Consider the following 13650-nt stretch of genomic DNA (forward strand, 5'->3'; position numbering starts at 1 on the left):
GATGTGCCAGTGTTCAAGAAGCTGGAACTCAGCTGCTCTGTTTGGTCCCTGGTTTCTGTCATCACACATTACAACACACACACACACACACACACACACACACACACACACACACACACACACACACACACACACACACACACACACACACACACACACACACACACACACATACTCACATACTCACAAACACCACGCACACATACCAAAATAAAAAATATTACAAGTTTTAAGTTCTGATAGAAGATGAATAAACATTTTGAATGAATGAATGAATGAATATATAAAACAAGTAAAAACATTATATTGTGCCTATGTGTATCAAACCAAATGAAATGTGTGTATGTGTGAGTTTAGTTGTGTGTGCACGCGTGTACACCCGTGCATGTGTGTGTTTGTGAGTCTCTAGTGAGAGGAGACAACACACGTAATCTTGATATGCTTGTATCCGTGTATTGCAGTGTTCACTAGGACTCGCTGTGTATTGTTCTGACTCAGGTCTCCATTACAGCCAATCATTTTAGCTAAAGCCCCTTTTATAGAAACATATTAACTGTAGCAAATATTAATATTGGTCATTCCATAGAAATATGTGATCGGAGCATTGTTGTTCATATCATAGCATCAGAAATGCATTTAGTCCTTTTTCATATCACTTTATTTATTGTACAAGTATAGCAAAAAAGAAAACAGGGTTCCCCAAAAGTGGCTTTTATTGAACAAGCTCAATAAATATGGCCACTGATTGTTTGAAGGTAATCTGCATCATGCGTCTATGCTATTCTCCAACACATATTGATTGGTAGCTGGAAGATCTTAATCTCATCTACAGTGGTAGGCATAAGTTTAGGCACCCATGCTAAAATTGACGATGGTTATTTTCAGTTAGCCTAAGAGCTGTTAGTAAGTCTAATGATTTCTCAATGCATATCAAATCAGCTAATAGGCTAACTGAAATAAAAACATGCCAATCTCTAGGTTTGGTCAAGGGTATGTGATGATGTTGGGCTATTTTAATTCCAAGGCTAAGGGAACTTAATCAGGATGCATATTATCCTGGATCCATGAAATAACTGGCTTTTAAAACTAGAAATCTGCCTGCCTCTATGTGAATTAACATAGGGGTGTCTAAATGTATGCACCCTGTATTTTAATGGAGAATATTTTTTTATTTACCATACATTATTCATTCACAAAGCAAATCGGTGTCCTTAAAGGTTGGATTTTTCCTCATTTGTTTAATTAAGGCATTAAGATCAATTTCCAAAAGATGATTTTTTATTCCTCTTTTTAGTAAACTTTAGCATGGGTGCCTAAACTTATGCCTACCACTGTATGCTTCACGTTACTTGATTATGATTATCCAATGGGCACCCAAAGAATAAAGAGTTTTCATTGCTTTATTTGACTTGCTACACACCGGCTACAATCTGAGTGTCTTCATGTAGATTTTTCACATAACATTTGTTATCACATTTTCTTATCAAAGAAATTGCATTTCTTTCCCAAAGATCTCCAGTAACATCAGCAACTCTACCTCTGATAATCCATGATAACCCTAACATACACATTTGTTTTTAAAAACCAATTTTAAATACTAAGAATAAACCAATTTCTTCAGAATATACAAATTATAACATATTTTACATTTGAAATTTGTAATCGGCATAAATAAAGTCATGTACCACTCTTAAAAAGTTGTGGTGATAAAGTACATTTTGACATGCATACACTTATTAGCTGTTTGATCTGAAAGTAACAATAGAGAAGGTTGGTTTGTGTTCTTAAATTATAAGCTCATGCATTACATGTCATGCAAATACATAATCTACGGAAAATAAATGATCAATGAACCATGAGACATAATTTGTGCATTCCACGCTTCCAAAAAAAGTTCAGTTCCAACTCCTTAATCCATAACCCATCATGAAACCCCCTTGGTTCCTGCTGTATGCTGGACTCAGCTCGGTGATGTGTTTTCAGCACTAGAAACATGTCATGGCATCTGATATTTAAGATAGTACTGAGCACACACAACAACAAATGATACAACACTGTTACATTAAATAATACATATGTTATTGAAGTGTCGCTAAATAATATGATACTTTCCTAAATGTGTATTTCTTGTGATAGTGCTTTGTCATAGGCACCACTGTGAGTATATGATGTAATTATATTTCAGTGTTGTTGAATACTTGCTCCTGATTGGCCAATATCATTCCAAGGGTGCATTATTTTCCATAACGGGAAACCTCTGTCCAAATCAATGCGCTTCAATCCAAAATTTACATCAACGGTCAATTTCAGCGATCCCGCAGATGTTCCCTGGACAACGCAAAAAATATAGGCTGTTCAAAGCACCATTTAATATTTATTTTCATTTTATTCCTCTGATCAGGTTAATAAACACCAATAACATTACAGATGACAGTAACTCATGTGATCATTGTTATTAGGTGTGGTAACCTGTGGACTTGACCTCAGCTGCATCACCACCCCGGTCCCCCAGGGGTGATATCATGCTTTTTCGCCTTTTCCCTTTGCTTTAGGCTGTTATATTAAAGGTTGGGTATGGAATTCTCTTTTTTGGCAATTTTTACAAAATTACTTGAAATCCTTATCATAACCCACTTACAGCCACTGAGTTAGAAGTACTGACATGAAAATTAAACAAGTCAATCATCTGTGGAATGGGCAGGGCTCGAAAAACTCCAGCCAATGATTTCCAAACCCACGAGTGGCATTGGACAGTAAGTACGTCAATCAAACGGTCGTACTGCACTCCCCTCCCCCTCCCCCGTTCCACCCCTTCGTGCACTTACTCAAAGCTTGTACGCAGAGCAAGCTTCTGTTTGTTGTTATCCTGCGGTAGCTACTGGAGCTAGCTAACTAGCTAATGGCTCGCTCTCGCGCATCTGTGTTCGCTCGTGCATGATTGCGCGTCCATGTACTTGGAATGGGTTGAGTCGGAGTCAGCTTTGAAGGAGAGGGGGTAGGACCATTTGAGTTGTGTATTTTCAAAATCTGCTGGCATTTCGCAAATCCCATACCCAACCTTTAAGCTAGAGAAATCTAAGTCTGAACCAGGGGAGAGTATTTTTTCCCCATCGACAACGGCATTCAATAAGTGAGTGAAACTGCTTGTTTGCGCTTAAACATTACCTCCGTAATAGTGTGACGTGACTGTCACAGATTGTGCAGTGGGCGCTAAAGTGCAGACGTCCTGCACGCACAAAGCGTTCAACCGGGGCCTTAAAGCGACATGATACAAAACAGAATATTTTTTCGAACGCGCTGAAATTGTTTTTGCAGAAATGGACAGTGTGAGTGAATAATAAAAACTTTTAAAACAGTTCTAGGTATACACGTTGACTGCATTGTATTATTGTTGGCCTATTGATTATTGTTGGCCTACAGGATTTCATTGATTTCAAACTTTTGTATTTTTTACCAAATAGAATTTTTTATATAGTCTATAGAAAAATAACGATTAAATCGATAATTAATAGTTAATTTTATCGATGATTGATCAATGACATTTCTTAAAATGCCCATCCCTAATATTAGTACCCCCAAATGCAGTTATTAACCCTAAAAAAGCATGATCTTTAAACAATGGGACCCTGGACAGCTGTGGTCCTCACTCATCTACTGAGAACAAGCAGCAGCAGTGCTTCTTCAAGGTGTGTCTTGTGGTTTCTTTCTTTAAGACCTTCATGTTTCATTTAAGGTTCCCAGATCGATTTGAGTTGACACACTGGGTGCAAAACGTCTAGCCACAACCCTGCAGACAGCTTCAGGGTTTAAACAATAAGAAAATAATAATGTACAAATCAATAAGTAAATTAAGGGAAATTATATATAGAGAAAAATTTACAATTTATGACATTCAGAACATTAATCTGTCACGTCTTAGTGATCTAAGCTTCCTCTCAGTGCACAGCACGCGTGTGTTTAATGACCAAGACATTAAGCAGTCCAACTTGCATACTGTCAGCCTAACACTCAGAGAACACTAACATTGTTCTCTGTGCTACTGGGCGGCCTCTTACTAGTGCGATGCCGTTGATAAGAAAAGGGGCAGACAACCACAGATCAGAGAACACTTCAGATCACAGCCTTCCACATTATAATGCACAGACGCCTTCACCCAACAGGACCAGGTTCAGTCACATCCTAATGTACAGATGGCCCCAACTCTAAACACTGTTACACCTGTTCTTACTTTTAATGGTTTTTTTAGTGTAGGTTCAGTCACATCCTAATGTACAGACACCCTCACACAGCACAGGACCAGGTTCAGTCCAGTACATTCTGGTCCCAATGTGTCTGTTCAGCAGCCCCCTCTCTGTCAAACACAAACATGCTAACTTGACCCCCCCCCCAAAGCATTTTCCGTTATTGATATCTCCGTAAACAATAAGAAATAAAATGCAGGTTTTACATAATAATTAAGTGTAATGTTAATTTTTATGTAAAAAATAATTGAATAGTGCATTTGCTCTTTTTTTACTGACTTGTATATTTTTAATTTGGAATAGTAGAGATAGTGAATAGATAACTTTTGGTAGACTGCATTCTTTGTCGAAATTCGTTGAACAATGTATGAGATGTTAAATGTGAGAGAGCACATTGGTGTTACCCCCCCACACACACATTCACACAACTTCAGAGAGTGGGAGAGAGGGGTTCAACAGTGGGTTCTTCTGGAATTCAATACATCCTTGTTTGCATTTTCATCTTACTATAATGCTTTTCTAATGTTTGCCACCAAAGCAGCCAAGACGAAGACAGAACAGCATACTGCAATGATATGCCCCGAAAAGACATGAACATTGTAACAAAGAACTGAGTAGTAGATAGCACTTCATTTGCAATGTGTCGCAAGAAATATGCGTTCCCCTTTTAAAGTAATCAATAGTATTTATAGTGGAGTCTTGTAAACCCTTCTAATATTAATTAATCATTGCTTTTTAGAATTATAAGACATTATACGATAAAAAAAATGCATGGGCAGAAACACACTTGTTTAAGCTCCAATTGCTGTTGTTGTTTAAGTATTGCCAAAGCAATCCCATCTATAATTAAACTCTCATAACATAGTGTATGAATAGTGCATAGTAATTTATGAACAAGGTAAACTGTATTTACAGTATGGACTGTGTGTAAACATTGATATCAACCTATATCACCCTGATTTCATACATGATGGCCTTCGAAGGTAAAGATGGTTCCCAACACGTCCTTTGAACTACTGACATACTTTGAACTATTGACAAAATTCAATGAACAAACACTAAAAACATACACATGCTAAGCAGGAGCAGGAGAACAATGAATCTTCCAAGGGCTCGACCAGTGGGTTGTGCTGAACTCTACAGCTCACTTCCACTCAGTCCCTTGCTCGTCTCCGCAGGACTCCTCAAGTACCTCAAAGTAGGGTTATCCATCGGATGAAAGGACTCAAGAAATGAGAAGGTCTCCCGTGTACCTATTGACCTGCGGCCCTTGGGGCCCTCTGCTGCTCCAGCATGGACCTGATGGCCGGGGACATCATGGCCGGGTTCATGGCTGGGCTCATTCCGGGGCGCAGAGGGTACTGCGCTCCTTTACCTGGTACGTAGATGCACTGGAAGTATCTTTGACCTTCAACGACAGTATGGGATCATTAGAAAAGGAAACAGGTACAAACAATACATTCGTATGAATCATAGTGTAGAGTGAAGGATTATGTTGCTTGATTAGCAGAGCAACCACTATATTATCATATTATTATTATCATAACTTTGGTGCCTTAGAAACCAGGAAACCATCTGTCAGTTGTGGCAACCCCGCGCCGGCGGACCTGGAGGAAACTCGCCAACGCTCTGAACAGCGCCCTCTCTATGGACAAGTAGTCCAAGGGAGATACATCCCTTCAACACGGCTGTAACCGCCCACCAATCAAGCAGGCACAGACAATCATGGGGATTGAGATCACCTGGGGGAAGGCGGCGGCAGTGGGGTATTAAAGGCCGAGCACACGGCAGTCAAGGGAGAGAGAAGCAGAGGCGAGACCGACATACTATCACCCTAACGTGTGGAATGCTTTCTTCTAGGAATAACTGAAGGGCGCCGGGAGCAACATATGCGCCGGACACCAAGACCGACCTGGCCGGGGAACCCTCACCCTTTTTCCCCATAGTGGAAGTTAATTTATGATTTTCCTTATTCTTCTGAGCGGTCCTGAAATAAAACCCTCGTTCTGACACCGGGCTTGAGCGTCCTTTATTGGGAATCCCAGCCACCGACCCCTGGGGTTGCCACACAGTGGTAAGACAGCCATGCTCCCAGTTAAACCAGTTCACCTGTTTTCTTCTTGTCCGTTGTGTTGTCTTCCGTTTTGGGTTCAGGCTTCAGTTTGCCTTGAATAGAGGAGGAGAAAGGTAATGTGTGAGTATTTTCAAGCGTTTCTTGACCGTAAATACATGAAAGGAAAGCAAAGTTTACACAAGGATTATGGTAAATGGACTGCATTTATATAGCACTTTTTCTGTAACCAGTTGACACCAAAAGCACTTTACAATACTGCCTCACAATCGCCCATTCATACACACATTCACACACCGATGGCGGAGTCAGCCATGCAAAGGCGACTGCCAGCTCGTCGGGAGCAGTTAGAGTTAGGTGCCTTGCTCAGGGACACCTCAACACTCAGCTAGGAGGGGCCGGAGATTGAACTCGCAACCTTTCAGTTGCCAGCCAACCCGCTCAACCTCCTGAGCTATGCCGCCCCATTTGCCGCCTATGGCACTTCCTGATTTATAATTTGTATTCTACTCTATTTAAGGAATGGAGGGAGATAAATATTATCTAATCCAATTATTTATTTATAAATGTGTATTGTGTAATTTGTATAACCTTGTATGTTGAATATTTAACATTTTATTTGTGAGGAGCCCATAGAGGCTCGTGATGCTCAATGGTGCACACTAGAGAGCATCGGTGAGCCCTGATCGCATGATCGCTTATTGAACTACCGGGAACACTTGAAAAAGGACTGAGTGGTGAATGTGGATAAGTCTGGTAATAATAAAGCATATTTGTGGAATGGTTGCCATAAGAGAAAATTGACATTTAAGAAATAAACAGAGCGAACAGTACCTAAAATTATATATATTATGCAAAAATATTATATATTATACTAAGTTGCTTATTATTCCTTACCGTTAGCGTCAACTTTTTCAGAGTTCTTTCCTTTTTCTACAAGATGAAATAAAAACAAGTACAATCTCAGATAATAAATACAAATACAAAATCTAAGCGTATGGGTCCCGATTGAGAAATTGTTGTTGTCGGAAAACCTACAAATTGCTGCCAATAAGGTCAAATCATTTATTTACTCATTGGCTTTGGAGGTCTGAGCTGACTTGGCCAGCAGTATATCTTTGGAATTTTCTGGGAAAGTTTTTGTATAAATGAGTATTAACATTCACAGATGTAGTGAACACATGTTCTAAAAGATACTTACTTGGCCTTTCTATGGCGGCTTTCGATCTTGTGTTGGCTGTAAAGGGGGGAAAGAAAATGTGTTAACAAATGTTAATTCATTCATTTCTAACTTTATATACAGTGTGTATGTATGTATGTATGTATGTATGTATGTGTATATATATATATATATATATATATATATATATATATATATATATCAATATATCAACCAATTATAACAGCGTTAATTTTTTTTATCGCGTGATTAAGGCAATTTTTATTTTATTTTTTTTCTTTGGCTCAAAACAGAGAAGCAGTAGCCTGACTGCTATGTTCAAGGCAGTATGTTTGTATGTTCATCGTTTAATTGCACTAAAGGCTTTTTTTTTGTATCGTCCTGTTTTGATCAGTATATGCCAATGTTGTTATCAATAAAAAAAACATTTGCACAAGGCAAGCCGATGCACTTCTCCATGTTGATAAGAGCATAAAACTGAGAAAAATTAATGGGACAAAGAAATGACGGGATATTTAGCATAGAAAAAAAATAATCGTGAGTTAACTATGACATTAATGCGATTAATCGCAATGAATTATTTGAATCGCTTGACAGCACTAATAAATAAATATATATCCATCAGGGTTCATACAGAATTTCTTAAATTTAATTTACTACCTTTTAATCCCTTTACCATATTTTTTAATACCAACACGACTTCAAGAGAGAGAGAGAGAGAGAGGGACCATAGGAGTTGGATTAATCAAGATGTCCCAACGGGACTTTTAATCAATATGTCACAAAGCAGACGTAGACAGAGAGTGCCAGAGCGAGAGAATTTTTGGGCCCTATTTTAACGGTCTGAAACGCAAGTGAGAAGTGCCAAGCGCAAGTAGCTTTGTGGGCGGTTCTATGGTGATGTTGCTATTTTACCGGCGCATAAATGACTCTTGCGCCCGGCGAAAATCTAAAAAGGGGTGGTCTGAAGTAGCCTAATTTCCCGTAGGTGTGATTTGGTCGTAACGTGCAATAACCCTTTTTTTTTTTTTTTTTTTCATTCATTCTTTTTAACACTCACTCGCGGTAAAACAATGTTTTCTCACGATCAAATACTCATCAATCCTAAAAGTTATGAGCTTGTACACGATGTCTGTGTCAAGAAAATATGTGTTTGCTGTACGGTGTTTGCAGATGCATTGATTAAAAAGTACAACTTATTTCCGCTGTATCAGCTGCTCTTTCCCAAATAATTTACCAAGAATAGATGAGAAAAGCAAAGTGTATGCGCAAGGTGCACAAGCAACATTATGCATGCGCCCTTAAAATAGCATCTGAACAAATCTGAACAAATACCTGACTTTAAACCAGGTATTTCCTGGTTTGTGGCGCAATTGTTTCCTTAAACTGCAAAATAGCACCAGGGAATGTTTGCGCCAGAACACGCCTCCTCCTTTTGCCGAACAGCCCCTTGGGGCGCAAGATCATTCCCTAATTTACAGGCGTGTGGCAGTGGAGGTTAAAGACGCTCTGCGCCAGTTGACAAACTAGCAACGACACATGCGTCAGTGTTGAAAGTCAATTGCGCCGGATGCAAGATAGGTGTCCAGTGTTGAAGTTAAGTTATAATTACCTTGTTAACATTGTTATTACAGTGTAAAGGTTTTGCATGAAAAAGTACAGCGTAGTAACGCATTACACACAACACTAGCCGCGTTTACAAGGACACTTCTGATCCGATTCGATTTCTAATCGGAATAGATCTATTCCTATCATGGAATCTGAATGTACTGTATATAGGCCTTTGGCATTTACAAAAGTGGTATGCTTACGTTTGTATGTCTCTCGCGCACAACCGTTATGTTGGTCTGGACTTATATGATGCATGTAAGGGATAATGTTGTAGTACAGAACACCGGTCATTATCGCATCCGCTTCCACGATGCAAAGCGGAGGTGTCTTGCTGTCCTTGTGGATACATACCTGCGGATCTATTATGGCACCGCAGGCCACAGTGGATTTAACCTACTCTGCAACTGACTTGCTTCAGTTAAACTCCTCGTCCCGTCGGCTGCCAACTGAAGTTTACAAACTTTGCACCAGCCTCGGCATCGCACGTCGGCCCCGGTTCCTACACCGAGGCGGTCGGCGTATAATCCACTTCTACGCCGTATCCGATAGCACCATCCCAACTGTGCTGTCGGCTCCGCTCACCCGATCGTCGACCAGACAACGTAGAAGTGGGGGCATTGATCCCCGAAAACCGACTGGCCCTGGCGGTGGAGCTAATGGGGATAACCTTCGCCATCTGGAGTTCGTACGCTGTACAAAATCTTCTATCTCACTGGCGGCAAAAGTGGCGCTACTCAACACCAGGTCGGTGTCGAATAAGACGTTCCTTTTAAATGACTTTTTCACTCAACGATGCATGGATTTACTGTTCTTAACGGAGACTTGGTTAGGTGCGGGTGAAACATCCGTCTTTGGAGAACTTTGTCCAACTAACTGCTCCTTCCTTAGCACGCCTAGGTCTTCTGGGAGGGGTGGTGGTGTTGCTTTGGTTTTCAGGGATACATTCAAATTACGGCTACTTTCTGTGGGGTCTTATTCCACCTTTGAAATTCAATGCGTAATGGTGGAATCTACTTCAACTCCGTTAGTGTGCGCTCTGGTCTACAGGCCCCCGAAACCAACAAGGACTTCATTTCAGAATTTTCTGACTTTCTGTCGCATTATATAACTTTGCATGATCGACTGTTGGTTTTGGGTGATTTTAATATCCACGTCTGCTGCCCAGATAAACCTATGGTTAAGGAATTCTGTCATCTGTTGGATTCTCTTGGCTTTATGCAACATATTAATCAGTCCACTCATGTACTCGGGCACACCCTAGACTTAATTTTATCCCATGGCCTGTCCATTGATAATGTTAATGTTGAGGATGCTTACTTATCCGATCACAAACCTATTGTATTCAATGTTAACATTTCTGATCCTCATTGCACAGCCAAATCCCCTGATCGCTATGCACGCTACATAGGCCCTCTCACTGCCGAACAGTTTGCAGATAGCTTTCTAGCTAGTGATGTTGCTACTTCCATTTTAACTACTACTGATCCCCCCCCTTGTGCAGATGAACTACTGAGTATTTTCAACTCCTCATGCTCAGCAATCTTAGATTCCATTGCCCCCTTTAAGCTCAAACGCCCCAAACTCATATCACAACCATGGCTGGATGACACTACCCGCTCTCTCAGGCGAGCTTGTCGGACAGCTGAGCGAAAGTGGAAGAAAGATCACCTCACGGTTTCTTTCCAAATTTTCAAGAACTCTCTAGCAACATTCCAAACAGCAGCTAAAGCAGCTAGAGTTATACACTTTTCCAATATTATCAGTGAACACGTCCATCGTCCCAAAATCCTTTTTAGCACTTTAAACTCAATCATCAATCCACAAGCCCCCTCACAAGTCGAGCCATCCACTGACATCTGCACGACATTTATGAAATGTTTTATTGACAAAATCAATCACATTAGTCTTTCACCCCCTCATCACCAGTCACTTCCCTGCATCACTTAGGCGTTAGGCCTTCAGCTCTTTTTGACAATTTCCTACCAGTGTCACTAGAGGAACTAAGGGACATTGTTAGGGTCATGAAGCCCTCAACTTCTCCTAACGATGCTGTCCCCTCCAAAATAATAAAAGATGTCTTTGACTCAATCGGCCCAAGTATTCAGGTCATCCTCAACTCTTGCCTGACCAGGGGTTTTGTTCCTGCAAGTTTTAAGCAGGCGGTTGTCCAGCCACTGCTTAAAAAACATAACCTGGATGCAAAATGTCCAAGAAACTACCGTCCAATCTCTAAATTACCTTTTATTTAAAAATCCTGGAAAAGGTGGTTTTATCACAACTATTGCCCTTTTTAAACCATGCCGAGATTTTAGAACCCTTCCAATCAGGTTTTAGATCACGTCACAGCACTGAGACAGCCTTATTGAAAGTAACAAATGACCTGCTCCTCACTCTAGACTCTGGAGAAAATGCCATTTTGATCTTACTAGACCTCAGTGCCGCCTTCGACACTGTCGACCACAACACCCTCTTGTCGCGCCTAGAGCAGTGGGTTGGTATTAGTAGCACAGCTCTTCAATGGTTTTCCTCCTATCTCACCAATAGATCTTTCACAGTGTCTATCGGACAGTTCTCCTCACCCTCTGCCCCTGTGTCCTGTGGGGTTCCCCAGGGGTCCATTTTAGGCCCTGTCCTCTTCTGCCTATACATGCTCCCTCTAGGGAATATAATCAGGAAGCATAACATTGCATTTCACTTTTATGCTGATGACTCGCAATTATATCTCCCTCTCAAATCTGCAGACTCGCTCCAGACCCTCCTTGACTGCCTTGAGGAGGTAAAAGTTTGGCTGGGTAGTAACTTCCTCCAAATTAATAATGACAAAACGGAAGTCATTATTTTTGGCCCTTCCAACTCCAAAACCCCTCGCACGGCCGACTTAGGTATTCTCTCCCCCTACGTCAAATCCCACTCCAGAAACCTGGGTGTCATCTTTGATTCTAATTTCTGCTTTGACAAGCAAATTGCTGCTGTGGTCAAGAGCAGTTTTTACCAGCTCAGTCATTGCCAAGATGAAACCCCATTTATCACTTCACAATCTGGAAATAGTAATACACGCCTTCATCACATCACGGCTGGATTACCGCAACTCCCTTTACCTAGGACTCCCTCAATCACTCCTCTCTCGCCTTCAGTTGGTCCAGAGCTCCGCAGCAAGGCTGCTGACTGGATCCAGAAAGCGGGATCATATAACCCCCATCCTAGCATCCCTTCACTGGTTGCCCATCCAGCACAGAATTCATTTTAAAAACGTACTGATGGTTTTTAAAGCCCTAAATGGCCTGGCCCCGCCCTGCATCACAGAGCTCATCCACCACCACTCAGCACCCAGGTCCCTAAGATCAGGTAGCTTGGGTCTCTTACACGTTCCACGCACTAGGCTAAAACAGAGGGGTGACAGGGCTTTTGCTGTGGCTGCCCCCCGCCTTTGGAACGAGCTGCCGCCTGCAGTCAGAAACGCTCCTTCCATCACCATTTTTAAATCTAGGCTTAAAACACACCTTTTCTCCCTGGCCTTTCCTCCCCTTTTGTGATATCTCGTTTATTTTATATGTTTTTATCTATGTCTATGTATGTGGTATGTGTTCCTTTATATGCCTCTTTGCACCATGTACGGCACTTTGGCCAGTGAAAACTGTTTTTAAATGTGCCTTATAAATAAATTTTACTTACTTTTACTTACTTACTTGCTACGCCCTGAAGGGTATTATTTTCGATTATGACCGGCGACATTCTATACATTATTACACGGCTCCTTGCCAAAACAGAAGAGAAATAGTCCGCCAAAGACGTTGACTTCGCTAAGAAACCGGACGCGCTGGGGTTGATAAGTTACCGGACTACTTACGGAGTAAAAAAAGAAAGACGTGAATCAGGCAAAAATTCCACTTTCCTTGACAGTGGTCAAGTTCTGTATGCAGTAAAGTACCGACTGACCAATTGCGAAATACTGCAGCTGCTGATGCCATTTCTATAAGTTATAAAAGTAGCTGCACCCACCCCAAACCAATCGGAATAAGTGTATGTATGTTGATTATAGCGGACTACACCACCTCTTCTATTCCGCATGGAATAACATTCCGATCAGAGAATTGTATTCCGATTGAGCCGTATATATGATCCTTTTTTATTCCGATTGATCTGGTTTTCCACTTCTAATCGGATCAGAAGTGTCCATGTAAACGCGGCTGTCTACCGGTCACACGGTCTCACGGTAACGTCAAAATACATACCGTTGCGCAAATTCACACCAGTGTACTTTCTATAGAGGGATTTTCAGTCTACGTCGCTCCCCGCTCTACGAGCATGTCATATGCAGAAAGAGACGAGAGCGACAAGAGCCGCAATCATGTCTTGTTGTTCGGTTGGTTGCACAAACCGTTTTATTAAGACTGATTATCCCATTTATTCTATTTCTTGCTTGCCAACATATTCAAACAATTCAAATACTTTAATAATCATCCTTTTTCTTATTCGTATTGCATGCTTATTAAATGTATACTCTGTTTGAGTCAACTCCCTCTTAAAGTAGTCCCATTTAATTACGA

At 41.0% G+C, this 13650-nt stretch overlaps 1 protein-coding gene across 1 annotated transcript in view; it reads right to left on the bottom strand.

Annotated features, from left to right (window-relative positions):
* Nucleotides 1-327: 327 nt before the first annotated feature.
* LOC130374341 (nestin-like) overlaps nt 328-13650 on the bottom strand; it is a 49867-nt gene continuing 36544 nt past the window's right edge. The window contains exons 24-27 of the mRNA XM_056581058.1: nt 7514-7549; nt 7210-7245; nt 6351-6407; nt 328-5649 (exon numbers count right to left, since the gene is read on the bottom strand). Of these exons, the coding sequence (XP_056437033.1) occupies nt 5495-5649; nt 6351-6407; nt 7210-7245; nt 7514-7549 (284 nt within the window). The 3' untranslated portion in view covers nt 328-5494. The remainder of the gene's footprint in view (nt 5650-6350; nt 6408-7209; nt 7246-7513; nt 7550-13650) is intronic.

Source organism: Gadus chalcogrammus, chromosome 21, assembly GCF_026213295.1.
Source record: "Gadus chalcogrammus isolate NIFS_2021 chromosome 21, NIFS_Gcha_1.0, whole genome shotgun sequence".
In the NCBI taxonomy this organism is placed as follows: Eukaryota; Metazoa; Chordata; class Actinopteri; order Gadiformes; family Gadidae; genus Gadus; species Gadus chalcogrammus.